Source organism: Mustela nivalis (assembly GCF_964662115.1).
Source record: "Mustela nivalis genome assembly, chromosome: 1".
NCBI classification, from domain to species: Eukaryota; Metazoa; Chordata; class Mammalia; order Carnivora; family Mustelidae; genus Mustela; species Mustela nivalis.
The window spans coordinates 206,081,611-206,097,414 of NC_139020.1; the positions used below are offsets into that span (position 1 = coordinate 206,081,611).

The following is a 15,804-nucleotide window of genomic DNA, read 5'->3' on the forward strand; positions in this document are numbered from 1 at the left end:
ATTTCCATATCAAGCAACAATGTTAGAGGTTGTAGTTCTAGGAGCAGTCTTAGAAAACCAAACAATGCTGTGAGAATCAGGGACCTGCCTGCTCCTGTCACCCCTCTTAAAATTCTGCTTTTCTACAGAGAGAGTCAATTATCATATGGTTTCACTTATTTGTGGAGCATAACAAATAGCATGGAGGACATGGGGAGTTAGAGAGGAGAAGGGAGCTGGGGGAAATTGGAAGGGGAGGTGAACCATGAGAGACTATAGACTCTGAAAAACTATCTGAGGGGTTTGAAGTGGTGGGGGGGTGGGAGGTTGGGGTACCAGGTGGTGGGTATTATAGAGGGCACAGATTGCATAGAGCACTGGGTATGGTGCAAAAATAATGAATACTGTTATGCTGAAAATAAATAAAAAATAAATTTAATAAATAAGTAAATAAATAAATTCTGCTTTTCTAATGATCCCCGGTTAATCATTAAGGATGCTGTGATGTCATCACTCACAGAGAAGATGGCACAAACTGGTCCAAGGAAGCTCCATATAAATCTCTTTCCTGTGTGGAGCCAGCAGCTGAGCAAGAGAGAGAGTTAAAAAAAAAAAAATGCTTTAGTCCTTAGGAATATAGAACTACTATATAAACTCATTCATTCATTCATTCATTCATCAACAAATATTGAGTGACTCTTTCATGACAGGTTCTGTCATTGACTCTGAAGATACGGTGGTAAAGAAAGTAAACATGGTCGTAAAACCCACAAATCTCACATGGAGCCTGAGACACACAATTAAACATACTGTAACAATAAAACAAAAGTATGAGACTGTGAGAATGTATCATTGGATGTCATGCTTAGTTTGGAGTCTGAGGGATTAGGATCATTAAGGAAGATTCCCTAAGGAAACTGTATTTTCATCTAAGATACTGACATTGAATGATGTTACTGAGATAAGCAGTGTTGAAGCAAAGAAGACCAAAAACATGTTACAGATTTTGAGAGTCCTATGAACCTAACATGGGTTAAGGAGCCTTTCTTGCATGGTTCATTTGAATTGGTTTCCATCGGCTGCCAAACCTACCAACTTAGTATTTAAAGTTTTCATGGTTTTATTGAGGTATATTTTACAGACCATAAAGTTCACCCATTTATACTATACAGCTCAGTGATCTTTAGAATATTCACAGAGTTGTGCAACCAGCATCATCATCTAACTTTAGGACATTTTCAGCTCCTCAAAGAGAAACTTCACTCACATCAGCAGTCACATTTTCTCACCTCCACACACTCCACTCCCCATCCTTCACCCAGAGCACCATTACTCTGCTGTCTCATTTGATGGATTTGCCTGTTCTGAACATATTACATGTGTGGTATCGTGCAGTATGTGGTCTTTCATGACTGAATTCTTTCAGTTAGTATCAAGCTCATAAAGTTCATTCACGGTGCAACATGTTTTTATGGATGAGTAATATCCCTTACTCTTTTTCATAGCTTAGTCATATTCCGCTGGATGGATATGACACATTTTGTTCATCCATTCATCAGTTGATGGACATTCCAGTTGTTTCCAATTTTGAATAATGCTGTTATGAGCATTAATGTACAAGTTTTTGTGGGAACATGTTTCCATTTGCCTAGCAAGTGGTAGCTGTATCCTAAACAGTTGTGAGAAACTGTCAAGCCATGTTCCCAAGTGGTTGCACCATTTTAGATTCCAACCAGCAATGTGTGAATGTTCCAAATTTTCCACATCCTTGCAAGCACTTTGTCTGTCTTAACCATTTCCACTAATGGGTATACATTAATATCTCAATTGTGGTTTCTGACTTGCATTTTCCTTATGACTGAGGTTGTTGAACATCTTTTCATGTGCTAATTGGTCAATTACACATCTTCTTTAGAAATGTGTCTTTTTTTATTTTATTTATTTGACAGAGAGAGAGAGTGAGATCATAAGTAGGCAGAGAGGCAGGGGATGGGGTGGGGGGGGCAGGCTCCCTGCTGAGCAGAGAGGCTGATGTGGGGCTCGATCCCAGGACTCCGAGATTACGACCTGAGCCGAAGGCAGAGGCTTAACCCACTGAACCACCCAGGTGCCCCATAGAAATGTGTCTTTAAAATGTTTTGTCCATTTTTCCAGTTTTTTATTTCTCTAATTGCTACTCCCCACAGGTTCAATCTCACAACCCAAGATCACATGCTCCAACAACTGAGCCAGACAACTGCCCTTATTTTGTCCATTTTTTTTTCTCCCTTTGGCAGCTTTTGGCAGTTCTTTGGAGGTTTAGAGGAAAACAAACTGCACCCAGACCTCTGTCTCAGAAGCCTTCTGGGTGCTCCAGAGCACATAAACTCCCCCTCTGCTGTCAGCAGAGAAGGTCCCCAGTCACAGTCTAGGGGGTCGCAGGAGCTCCCGCTTCTACCCCAGTGTTACCAAAACCACGAGAAGTACTAGTCCAGTGAGCTGGCTTCCAGTGGTTACCTGTGCTACTGCTGTCTGGGCAGGTCCAGCCAGAGAGGTCCCAACCAGAGAAAGCACACAGATTTTCTGCTGGCCCTGGCTGGGAGTGTTCAGACTCTTGCCAGTCCTAGAGAGCCCTGGCTAGTGCCTACATGGACCTCTCTCAGGGAGGGTGTGGAGCATGACTCAGACCCTGTTCACGCAGTGCATGTGCCGAGTACAAAAGGTTGTGGTTCTAGAGAGCACCGGCTTGTGTCCACACCAGACTCTCTCATGCACGCTGCCACCCAGACACTCTCACATGTGCCTGCAGCTCAGGTACCAACGCCTGACTTCGCTGCTCTCTCTCTGGCTCAGCACCAGCAGTGGCCATCCTGGGTCCATGGGCTTAAGCCCCTGGATTCCACCAATTTCCCCTTAAGATCTTTTGCTCTTTTGAGTGCTTTCAACCAGATTCCAAGTTAATGCTCGTCCCCAATCACAGGGCACCTCCAATTTAGGTATATTACTTTCCAGTGGGTTGATTCTGGTGGCTCCCTCCCCCTTTCATTTATCTTCTGATATCAGAGTTCCCACTCCACTTTCCCTGTCCACTGGTGTCTTCTGCCCCCATAGAGATCCAGAAGTGTATAATTCTAATGTCAGGCTTATTTCATGGGTGATCAGAGTTCCTTGGTAGATAATCCACTCACTTTAGGGGACTGGTTGAAACAGTGCCTCCTAATTCTCTGCCATCTTGCCTCCCCCCTCTTTTTTTAATCTAAACTTTTTTTTCAGTGTTCTAAGATTTTTTGTTTATGCATCACACCCAGTGCTCCATGCAATAGGTATCCTCCTTAATATCCAGCACCAGGCTCACCCATCCCCCCACGCACTCCCCTCCAAAACCCTCAGTTTGTTTCTCAGAGTCCACAGTCTCTCATGGTTCATTTCCCCCTCTGATTTCCCCCAACTGACTTCTCTCTTTTGTCCATTTCTAAACTGAGTTATTTGTCTCTGGTTGTTAAGTTATTCAATTTATTTTTAACAACAGCACAAATCAGATGTTCTCTTATGATCACAGATCGGTAACTAATGCATAGAGAGATTAGGACTGTTGCTGAAGGTTTTGTGGATACACAGTGAAAAAATTCACTTTTGATCCTACATTAGGATAAAGTAGAGAGTGAGCAGAGCCTTTCAGAACACTAGAGAGTGTGCAAGTCCATTTCAGAACAACCAAAGTCTATACTGAAGTATAGACTAAAAAGAAAATTAGCAAGGGGAGCCTCGAAGGTTCAGTCAGTTAAGTATCTGCCTTTGGTTTGGGTCATGATCTCAAGGTCCTGAGATGGAGCCCAGCATTGGACTGACTACTCATCAGAGAGCCTGCTTCTCCATCTCCTTCTTCCCCTTCCACCTTCTCATGCCCTCTCTTGCTATTTCTCTCTCTCTAATAAATAAGTAAATAAAATAAATAAGAGAAGAAGGAGGAGGAGGAGGGGGAGAAGGGGGAAGAGGATGAGGAGGGGGTGGAGGAGGAGGAAAAAGAAGAAAGAAGAAAGAAGAATGTAGGCAAGAAAGAACTGAAGTACCCATGAAAGACACCTGAAAAAGCTCAGCTGATGTAGGTGAACATAAGCTTTAGTAGCATGTTGAGCTTAGGAGTGAAAGTCCTGGGAATTGACTTCCTGATGGAGGAGTAAGGACCTTGGGGAACTTGCTCGCCTTTTAAGACAACAAAATACACACAGAACAATGAAAACCACCTATTTCAAAACTCTGGCAATTACCCAAAACCACAGAACAAATTGAATATAGTCTATCCAAAAGAACTTACTAAACCTCAGTAAGACTGGAGAGAAGGAAATCTGGGAAGGTTTAACTTGGAGCCCAGTGGTGCAGCAGCCAAAAGGAGAGAACACCAAAGACACTGGAGAGATCTATTTTTTGGAGCTCCGTTAAAAGCTTCATCATCTCTCCTAGAACACAACCAATACTTTTTTCTAACTCGTAGTCCCCTCACTTTTTGCTCTCTAAATTTATCTGATTTGACTGAGAATTTGTGAGGGAGAGGGAAGCCTACTCTAGGGCGTTACCAATAGCAAACTACTTACTCTCACATCACCTGTCTAGGCCTATGATTTTAAGTTGGATCAACAAGAATTTGTCCAGAAATTTAAAAGGAAATACTGGAGAACCAAAGGACCATAACAAATTTTGAAAACCTCTGAAACATTCCTCTAAGTCTAAAGATGCACAAGGATATGCCTCACTCAAAAAAGTCATGGGGATGCACCTCAATGCTTACAGCAGCGATGTCTACAATAGCCAAAATATGGAAAGAGCCCAGATGTCCATCGACAGATGAATGGATACAGAAGATGTGGCCTATAGATACAATGGAATAGCAATCAGCCATCAAAAGGAAAGGAATCTTGCCATTTACAATGACATGGATGCAAATAGAGAGTATTATGCTAAGTGAATTAAGTCAGTCAAAGAAAGACAAATACCTCATGATTTCATTCATGTGTGGAATTTAAGAAACAAAACAGATGAACACTGGGTAAGGGAAAAAATAAAATAACATAAAATCACAAGGGGAGACAAACAGTAAGAGACTCTTACTGAGGGTTGCTGGAAGGAAGGTGGGTGGGGGGATGGGTGGGTAAGTGGGTGATGGGCATTAAGGAGGGTGTTTGATGTAATGACACTTGAGTATTACAAACAACTGATGGATCACTAAATTACACCTCTGAAACTAATAATACACTATAAGTTAATTAAATTAAATTTAAATAAAAAATGTTGGGGAAGGGATAGGGTGGTTGGGTTATGGGCATTGGGGAGGGTATGTGCCATGTTGAGTGCCGTGAACAGCCTATAGCCCTGAAGCAAATAATACATTATATGTTATGGAGTATTATGCCTCCATCAGAAAGGACGAATACCCAACTTTTGTAGCAACATGGACGAAACTGGAAGAGATTATGCTGAGTGAAATAAGTCAAGCAGAGTCGATTATCATATGGTTTCACTTATTTGTGGAGCATAACAAATAGCATGGAGGACATGGGGAATTAGAGAGGAGAAGGGATTTGGGGAAATTGGAAGGGGAGGTAAATCATGAGAGACTATGGACTCTGAAAAACAATCTGAGGGGTTTAAAGAGGCAGGGGCGTGGGAGGTCGGGGTACCAGGTGGTGGGTATTATAGAGGGCACGGATTGAATGGAGCACTGGGGGTGGTGCAAAAATAATGAATACTATTATGCTGAAAATAAAAAATAAATTTAAAAAAACAACAACAACAAAATTAATGAATACTGCTATGCTGAAAATAAACAAATAAATAAACAAACAAACAAAAAACAACAACAAAACAATAAAAAAGAAAGAATTTGGACAAAGAAGTCGATTCAATTTTTCTAAATGGTGTCCTAAGCACTTCTTTGGCTTTGGTTTTATTATTCGAAGGACAGAGCTTTAAAGGACACGCTGCTTAATTATTATAATTTTCTACCAGAAAAATGTCCTAAGGATTATTACTTCACGTGCCTTCTCTTATTATGTTCAGGCATAATTTTAAACAATGCTACTCTGGTTCTAGTGGTGGCCATGATCATGTAGGGAATGTGCATTTACCGTGTGAGAGTTCCATACAGGTGAGGCCTGGATGCTGCAGAAATGGCCACAATTATAGCCGGGACTCCATAGCCCACAGGGAACATGATTTTCTCCATGAACCTCCTCACACTGGAGTAGTTGACCGCCGTCAGGTTGCGAGCAGTGAGGAAGAGATTCAGACCCTCCAGCAGCATCCAGGTGAAGGAGGCCAGGTAGAGATAGTGTAGGGCACCCGCGATGATGGCGCACAACACCTGGGGAGGAGAATGGTGTCACCAGGAGGGATTGTCAGGGAGGAGGTGGCCCCAGGACCCATCCCATATCTTGCCACTTGGAAGAAGTCTAATGTGTATAAAGAAGTTGTTAAGAAAAGGTTTCCTTTCTAGTTTTGTCAATGTGAAATAGGCTACTTACTCTTCAAAACTTCCCTGAGACCCAAACCCATTTTATTAAGGTATCATTGCAGCACAGCTCCATGAACTGGAGCACCCCTGGGACAGGGCAGGGCCTTCTCTGTGACAGTGTCAGTACCTTGATCTTGGTCTGTTCGATGGCCGTGAGGAAGAGCAGGTGGGCCAGGAAGAGGCATATTGACAGCTGCAGGTGGATGGAGGTGCTGGTGTTCTGGATGGCTTTGCACAGCAGGAAGGTGAGGGCTGCCAGGAGGAGGCACAGCAGAGAGATGCCCAGCCCCACATGGGTGATCACAGCCAGCCCAGGAAGCTCCTCCTGGGACCCAGCAAAGAGAAGCAAGGAGGACATCACCATCACATTTTCCTGCTCTGAGTAATGACTCTTCCATTCTTTAAAAAAAATACTTTGGCACAGCAACATCAAAAGTGAGGACCCTGGTAAACTTGTTATGTTATTGGGTAAATTCCTCCAGGTTCAGATTGCTAGAATTTTATGGGATTCTGACCTGATTCAGATCCCGTAAGAATTGAGGGCTAGGAGAGTCCTTACTCAAGATAAAGCGCCAGAACTCACAAAGGTTTGTTTTACTTACAGGTCACCTGCATGAGATTTTTGTTTCAGTGATCCAGAGAAAATAAGCAGCTCACCTAGCCAGGGGAACAGGTAAACATAGTTGCTAATCTACCTGTACTCACTGGCTTCCCTGTCCCTCTGATGTCTGCCAAGACCATACCTTCTGTTCTATAACCCCTTTGTACTCCTGCCCTGAAGACCTCTGTGGTAAGTAGAACTCTGATTCGGCAGAAAGAAAAGGTGTACACACATCTTCCAGGTTCTCAGATAAAAGCCAATTTGTAAGGGAGTTGGGGGAAATTGGAAGGGGAGGTAAACCATGAGAGACTATGGACTCTGAAAAACAATCTGAGGGGTTTGAAGCAGCGGAGTGTGGGAGGTTGGGGGAACCAAGTGGTGGGTATTAGAGAGGGCACGGATTGCATGGAGCACTGGGTGTGGTGCAAAAACAAGGAATACTGTTATGCTGAAAATAAAAATAAAATGTAAAAAAAAAAAAAAGCCAATTTGTGTGTTGTGAAGATATTTTGCAGTTGGAATTCAGGTCCTGTATCAGTAAACTTTTCTAAAAGAAGGGTTTATCCTGGGTGGGCCTGATCTAATCAGTGAGCCCCCAAAATCTCTGGGCTCTTCTTGGAGAAAAAAATTCAAAGTTTGAGAGCGTTTCTGATGAGAGATCTCCTCCTGCTGGCCTCTGAATAGAAATGCTGAGACACTGTGTGAGGGCTACCAGAGAAGGAATACAGGCAGCCCCTGGTAGCTGAGCAGTGTCCCCTGCTCACAGCTAGCTAGAAAGTGGAACCCCAGTCGTATGGCTGCAAGGAACTGAATCCTGCCAGCAACCAGGGAGTTCACAGGAGGACCTGAGCCTCAGAGAAAAATGCAGCTCAGGTGCATTGTAAGACCCAGAACACACAACTCAGCTACACCATGCCCGGCTACTGCCCCAAAGTAACCATGAGATATGACTTTATGTTTTGTGTTTTTTTTTTGTTTTGTTTTGTTTTGTAAGATTTTATTTATTTGTCAGAGAGAGAGCGAGCAAGAGCGAGCACAGGCAGACAGAGTGGCAGGCAGAGTCAGAGGGAGAAGCAGGTTCCCTGCGGAGCACGGAGCCCGATGTGGGACTCGATCCCATGATGCTGGGATGATGACCTGAGCTGAAGGCAGCTGCTTAACCAACTGAGCCACCCAGGCATCCCATAACTTTATGTTTTTTTAAAGCCCTTACACATGAGGAAATATGTTACAGAGCAATATGCATGGAATGCAACCCGTCTCTGGGCTCTCACCTGCGCATTGTAGTGGTCCATGAGAACGGCAAAGCTGCTGAGATGGGTGCACTGGCAGATGGTGCTGGTGTCTGTAGTGGTCACCATCCTGCAGCCTCTAGTGGACCAATGACCACAGCCACCCTGACTGTGCTCCCAGAAGACGCAGAACACCTTTTGTGTTGGCCCAGGGCTCACTGACTGTAGGAAGAGAGTGTATGTGGGAGCTCATGTTTCTGGTGCTCAGAAATGCTTATCCAAAGCTGGCTTGCAAAGGCTTTCCTGGAGAAAGATGCACTCATGGGGGAGCCCCCGCCCAGAACTGCAAGGCTGAGCTAGGCAGCAAAGCTGTGCCCAGGACCCAAGCTCATTCCACACCCAAAGTCCCACAACACCAGCGCTCACATGATGAGAGAAGATGAAGGTGATGGGGGAGCTGAGGTTCTGGGTGTACTTATTGTTCGTAAAGGCAGAGATGACATCTGAGAGCAGAACCAAGGAGACTCCTGGCAAAATACGCTTGTGTGCCCCATGCAGAACTGCCTGCTTCTCAGACTCCAGGACCAGGCGGGCCTCTGCCAGCAACTTGCCCATCCCCGGAGTGGAGATGAGGCCTGCCACAGAAGGACCTGCAAGATGAGGCCTGAGTTAATATCTTGGTGTGTCCAACAGAGCCCCTTCCCCCTCAGAGGCATGCTTTGTACCCTTGCTAAATCCCCCTTTCCCTTTTATCTTCTGTTCCCTGTTTGTTACATCCTTGGGCATCTTGTGATCTTCCTCCCATCTCAGCCATTACCTGAGTCACCAGATTTGTGCACCACATCCCAGTTCAGCAGCATCTTCGCCTGATTTGAATTCAAGGTGACATTTCTGTGTCCTTGCTCCTGCACCTCCAGGGACAGGTCTGTGAGTGGTAAGAGTTAGGTTAGTAATTCTGCCTGTAGTGGTTGCTATAACACCATTACGTTCTATATGTTGTGATAGGCACATGCGTGCACGCACAAACACACACACACACACACACACACACACACACCGAATTTACAAAGGATAAGACAATACTATGAGCAACTGTACACCAACAAACCGTATAACCTAGATGAAAGTGACAAATTCCGAGAGACAAACAACAAAAGTAACTGAAGAACAAAAAAAGTTGAACTTTAATAAAGTTTAACTATCACAGGGAAATATAATAAGCAGGTAAAAATTCCCCAAAATGGGACACCAGGTGGCTCAGTCATTAAGCGTCTGCCATCACTTCAGGTCATGATCCCAGGGTCCTGCAATCAAGCCCCACATCGGGCTCTCTGCTCAGTAGGAAACCTTCTTCTCCCTCTCTCACTCCCCCGGCTTGTGTTCCCTCTCTCACGGTTTCTCTCTCCCTCTGTCAACAAATAAATAAAACACTTTTTTTTTAATCCCCAAAATAAAAAGCCTAAACCAGATGGTTTTACTGGTGGACTTCTGCCAACTATTTAAGTAAGCATTAATAAGATCCTTACTAAACCCCTCCAAATGTAGGAAAAAATAGAATACTATGTGAATAATCTTATGATGCCACCATCACCCTGATAACAAAACTAGATAAAGCCTTTAGGAGGAAACTATAGACCAATATTTCTTGTGGTCACAGATGTAAAAAAATAATAATAATAATAACCTTCAAGAAAGTATTAGGAATAAATTTACCCGAAGATGTTCAAGACTTGTACATTGAAAACTACAAAAGGGCGCCTGGGCGGCTCAGTGGGTTAAGCCGCTGCCTTCGGCTCAGGTCATGATCTCAGGGTCCTGGGATCGAGTCCCACATCGGGCTCTCTGCTCAGCAGGGAGCCTGCTTCCTCCTCTCTCTCTCTCTGCCTGCCTCTCTGCCTACTTGTGATCTCTCTCTGTCAAATAAATAAAATCTTTAGAAAAAAAAGAAAACTACAAAAAAAAGTTAGAATAAATGAAGGAGGGACGTCTGGGTGGTTCTGTGGCTTAAGCCATTGCCTTCAGCTCAGGTCATGATCCCAGGGTCCTGGGATTGAGTCCCACATCGGGCTCCTTCCTCGGTAAGAAACCTGCTTCTCTCTCCACCTCTGCCTGTCACTCTGCCTGCTTGTGTGCTCACTAGCTCTCTCTCTCTCTCTCTCTCTCTGACAAATAAATAAATAAATAAAATCTTCAAAAAAAAAAAGAATAAATGAAGGACCCTATATAACTGGAAAAAACATTCTATATTCATGATTTAAAGGCTTAATATTGTTAAAATAGCAATATTTTCAAAAGAGGTCTACATTTTCAATGCAATCCATATCAATATTCCAACAACATTTTTTTTAGAAATGGAAAAATCAGTCCTCAAGTTCACAAGGCATTGCAAGGGGCAAAAATGCCCAAAACAATCTTGAAAATGAAAAACAAAATTGGAGTATTTATACCTCCTGATTTCAAAACTGAGTACTAACCTATAGTAACCAGAACAGTAGTCTCTGGTATAAGGATAGACATACAGACAAGTAAAATAAAATTGGAAGTCCTGAAATAAACCCACACATCAATTGAGTGCTCAATTGATTTCCAACAAGAGATGCCAAGACCCTTCAGCAGAAAAAGAAAAGTCTCTTTAGAAAATGGTGCTGGGCACATCTGGATCTCCACTTAGAACAGAAGGACCCCACCTCACATAACACACAAACACTAACTCAAAATGGGTAAAACACTTACATTTATAAGCTAAACTACAACAGTTAGGAAGAAACACAGGTGTAATCTTCATGGGCTTGAACTTGGCAATGGATTCTTAGAGAATGCACCAAATGCATAGCCAACAAAAGAAAAAATAGAGGAAAGGGATTTCATCAAAACAGAAGCATCTGTTCACAAGAGTGAAAAGACCAAGGAGAAAGTGGAGAGACAGTCTATGGAATGGGAGAAAAAAATGAGCAAACCACGTATCTCATAGAGTCTACTATAGAATATATAAAAAACTCATACAGCTCAACAACCAAAAGCCAAACAATGAATTAAAAAGATAGGCAAAAGACTTGAATAGATGTCTCTCAAAAAAAAAAAAATACACACACACAAATATTCAGCAATCACATGAAAAGATGGTAACTATCATTAGTCATTTGAGAAATGCAAATCAAAACCGTAATGAGATATCACCTGATACACTAAAACGGCTATACAAAAACAAAATGTAAGTACGAAGTGTTGCTGAGACTGTGCATACTGGAACCCTTGTGTTGCTTGTGGGGATGTAAAATGGTGCCTCCATTTTGGAAAAAGAGTTTGGTCATACCTCAAAAAGTTGAAGAGAGAGTCACCTCATCACTCAGAAATTCCACTCCTATGTGGGTATGCAAAGAGCTGAGAATGGTTATTCAAACAAAAACTTGTCCACCAATATTACAGAAACACTATCCAAAATAACCAAAAGCTGGCAACAACCCAAAGGTCCATCAGTGGATGAATGGATACACAAAAGGTGCTGTAGCCACAATAATGAAATATTATCTGACCCTAAAAAGGAAACAATTACTGCCACGGGCTACAACAGGGATTCCCCTTGAAAACATGATCCTGTGTGAAAGAAACCAGACTATAAGATCACCTATTGCGTGATTCTATTGCTATGAAATGTTCAGGATAGGGAAATCCACAGACATAGAAAACAGACTGGTGACTGCCAGGGTCTGGGAGAGAGATGAGAAGGGACTGCTTAGTGGGTACACTATTTACTTTTGGGGTGATAAAAATATTTTAGAAATGGAGGTGATGGTTGTACAACTCTATGTTTTTCATTTTCAAGATTGTTTTGGGTATTTTTGCCCCTTGCAATGCCTTGTGAACTTGAGCACTGATTTTTCCATTTCTAAAATTTCCATTCTTTATATTACAATGAAAATGTGTATGATTAGCAGTTTTATTCATTTAACATCTTAATTGGCTTATGAGTGTAACACTGAGATACAAGCATGGTCACACATTCTAGTGAGGCTGCGGGACAAATGTGGTGGGAACAGGTCTGCCTGGGGCAGACCCCAGTACTTACCTGTGCCTGCAGATGCATTGAAGGTCAATGTTCCACTAGGTAGAGCCTGACTCAGGTTTCTCAGGACATCCTCCAGGCCACCGAGCAGGCTCGTGGCCACACAGTGCTGGTCTGAGCGGGACAGGGTCTCCAGGTCCTCGGGGGTCTGGAGCAGCTCATCCACCACCTGTATGAGGTCCTGGGGGGATGGGGACACAGAGCTAGTGAGCATGAAGACCCTTCCCACTCTGCCCCAGACAACAGAGCCTGGAGAATCATTGGTAGATGAAGGTGGTACTGGGTCACATTTCCTGGGTCTTGTCCAGCCACACAAAAGTCAACCCTGTTCACAAATGCCAAGAGTGACATTAGCCCAATGTCCAGAAACAGCAAGAAAAAAGTCATTTCTGGGTGCAGGGGGTGTCTAACAGTGAGTAGGAATGCCTGCAGGTCTCCACCCACCCTGGGAAAGGTGGGGCCTGAGACAGGAAGCCATCATGTTGGGGCTGCCTCCTCCCAGACCAAAGCTTCCCAGGTCTCTATGGGATGCCTCCAGGTTGCTTTCCCTGGGATCTGCCCTTACCTGGATGGTGTCCTGAGCCAAGGCTGGCTTGAAGTGTCTCCCCAGGCCTTGGACTCTTTCAAAGAAATGGGAGAGCCGCTAGGATAGAGATGACACAAGTCAGAGAGCCTCACATTTGAGTCAGGAGCTTGGGATGAATGGGTGGATCAGGTGGGCTGCGCGAAGGGATTCCTGCATCCTGGTCCCTGCTGGGGCCACTCACCTGGCTCTTGATTCTAGGGGGTGGGGTCCAGGTAGGGAAGGACATCTCTGCAGGGGATAGAGCAGCAGTTCATTAGGTGTGAGAGTGTCTGTGTGTATCAAGGGCGGAGTCTGGGGTCAGGTCAGACCAGGTACCTTCACAGGTGGTATTCAGTTGATTATCCTGGAATCCAGGTTTGGGCTCCCAGCCCCGGCGGCAGCGGCACTTGTACGAGCCCACGGCGTTGATGCAGATGGTGGACTTGTGGCACGTAGTCTGCACAGAGCTGCACTCGTCCACATCTGGGGACACAAAATGGGAGTCAGGACCCCTTTCCTCTCTGTCCCCTTCCTCATTTACTTGTGTTAGTGTACCCCCTTGACTGGAGGTGATAACGCCTGTTACCTCCATATCCTAGTGATGCAGGGATTAGGGGAAGTGAGCCTGACATGTAGCACGTGAGCCCTGTACAGATGTGTAGGTTGTGAATATAGAAATATCTTTGCCCGAGGTGGTAATTAGCTGCTGTCTGGGGTCTCCAAGGAGCCTGCTCCTCTGTACCCTAGCTCCTTTCCCAGAAACCACCCCCCCTCCAGCCTCAAAATAATTAATGCCACTGAATATGGGATCAGATGTTCTGAGTGTGGGTCTCCAGGAAGTGGCGTCTGAGCTCTGTACCTTCACAGACAGTGTTGCTTGGTCCATTGGGGGACCCAGGAATGGGCTTCCAGCCAGGGCGGCAGCGGCACTTGTAGCCCCCAATGTTGTTGAGGCAGTGGGCGGAGCTGTGGCATGGGTTCTGCCCCGATGTGCATTCATTCACATCTGAGGACAAAGCCAGAGGGTCAGTGTCCCTCCACTCACTGCACCCATCCTGCCTTCCCCTTTTCTCAGATACTTTAGTACTTCACACCAAGGAGACATACACACACACACACACACACACACACACACACACACCATGTACCAGCCACTTAGCATGTCAAAATAAATTTTATGATAGCATCATCTCTTGTAAAAACTCCATAATCTCAGATTATCCCTGCAAGGTGAACAGGGAAGAACCACGTGTATCATTCCGGACAAAGCTGAGTCCCTTCACATATGGTGCAGAATGGACTGAGTATCGGGGGCAAGAATGGGCCTCTACCCAGTGAGGCTGTGACACTGAGCTACCCTTGTGTTGACTCAGTGGGTGGGGTAATGGCACCACTGCTGTCCCAAACCGCACCCCTGTCCTTATGAGAACAAATCCCACAGGGTCAGCCCTGCCCTGCCCAGGCCCGGTTCCCCATCTCCTCACTGCTTGTACTGAGCATACACCAGTCCTGAAAATAATGCTGCCTCTCCACTCTCAAAGCTCATGACAGCTTCCTTCAAGAGGAACTCAGGAGGGACAGTATCCTCCTTCTCAGGCAAAAACTGTAGCAAGGGGGAAATTGAGTCATGAGAGCTAGACTTCCCAGTCAAGGTTCTTAGTCATTTCCTCCTCAGCTGGCAACTGAGGTTCCCCTACTCAGAGCTAGAAGTGGCACTTCCTGCTGGAATGGGACAGATTAGGAGGGGCAAGTGTGGGGGTGCTTATAGAGACTGAGGCCCACAGGGAACCCCAGGCCCAGAAGGCCCTGTGGCTTCCCTGCTCTGTGGTAGGACCTTCCTGCAAGGTGACTCCTTGGGCAGAGCAAACCCCCAGTGTTCCGGGAACCTGAGGTTCTCCCTCCTCCTGGGGCTGCAGGCTCTGTCTTGGCCCCTCCCCAGCTCCAGCGCAGCCTCACAGTGTCTGCTAGGGCCTCCACCTGTGCACAGATTCAGGTCGCCCGGGATGAGCTGCAAGCTGGGCAGACACTCGCAGGTGTAGCTGCCCTGAGTGTTGGCGCAGATACTGCCTCTTTTACAGATTCGGGGTTTCCGCTGACATTCATTCACATCTGCAGGGGGAAGGAGAGGATGCTGGGTGCCTGCAGCTGTTTCCTGGGATAGAAGCATCTGGAAGCCTCTGTTCTCTCCTCCTCAGTGACTGGGTGCCTTTTCTAATTCACATGAAGATGAGTGATAGGTGAGCATGGTGGCCCAGATGTTGTTTCCAGATGTTGCCAGAAGTCGTCCAAGTCCTCCCCATCTGCCAGCTCTGGTCCCCTTGGCCTCTCTGGGCAGCTCCCAGGTAAGACAGGGACATCATGGCCACCTGTGTTCCAGCCTGAGGACTTGGACAAGTCCAGGGTGGGCCTTCCTGGGAACCAAATGCAGGGGAAATGCTGTGTTCCCCAAGCAGGACTTAGTTCCCAGTGATGGTTTTGTCCTAATTTCCCAGGGCAACAACTTGTTGCCTGAGTTGTCCTTGGAACTCGGTGACCCTAGCAGGACAACACTCAGCCACACTGCCTGAGACTTCAGCTCCATGGAGATGCACCAAGACCCACATCTGAGCCAGGCTCCTCAAGGAAAAATCTTTCTATAGAGGAAGAAAGATGAAGTTTATGCCAGCCAGTCCTGGGTCACCCAAACAGCGGGCACCAAGCTGAAGAGGATAGTGGGGGGCTGATGTTCAGCCAAGCAGCTTTGGGGTGATGAAGGTGACTTTTTCTGATTCCCCTGAAGGCATGCTTAGATTGGCAGGAAGTGCTGAGAATAAACATCTGAGCAAGTCCTTAGATAGGCAAGAGTTGAGTGGCTGGAATAAGGAACACATGCTGATG

The 15,804-nt window shown here is 45.3% G+C and overlaps 1 protein-coding gene across 5 annotated transcripts in view; it reads right to left on the reverse strand.

Moving 5' to 3' along the window:
* LOC309852399 (adhesion G protein-coupled receptor E2-like) overlaps positions 1–15,804 on the reverse strand; it is a 38,659-nt gene that overhangs the window by 8,906 nt on the left and 13,949 nt on the right. For 4 of the 5 annotated variants that reach the window (XM_082708860.1, XM_082708859.1, XM_082708861.1 and 1 more), the window contains exons 5-15: positions 13,787–13,933; positions 13,264–13,410; positions 13,130–13,176; positions 12,928–13,005; positions 12,366–12,543; positions 9,117–9,224; positions 8,726–8,949; positions 8,342–8,521; positions 6,594–6,791; positions 6,081–6,316; positions 498–564 (exon numbers count right to left, since the gene is read on the reverse strand). In XM_082708860.1, the coding sequence (XP_082564986.1) occupies positions 498–564; positions 6,081–6,316; positions 6,594–6,791; positions 8,342–8,521; positions 8,726–8,949; positions 9,117–9,224; positions 12,366–12,543; positions 12,928–13,005; positions 13,130–13,176; positions 13,264–13,410; positions 13,787–13,933 (1,610 nt within the window). Of the gene's footprint in view, positions 1–497; positions 565–6,080; positions 6,317–6,593; positions 6,792–8,341; positions 8,522–8,725; positions 8,950–9,116; positions 9,225–12,365; positions 12,544–12,927; positions 13,006–13,129; positions 13,177–13,263; positions 13,411–13,786; positions 13,934–14,904; positions 15,736–15,804 lie in introns of those variants that run through there. The other variant, XM_082708862.1, reaches the window with a different exon arrangement.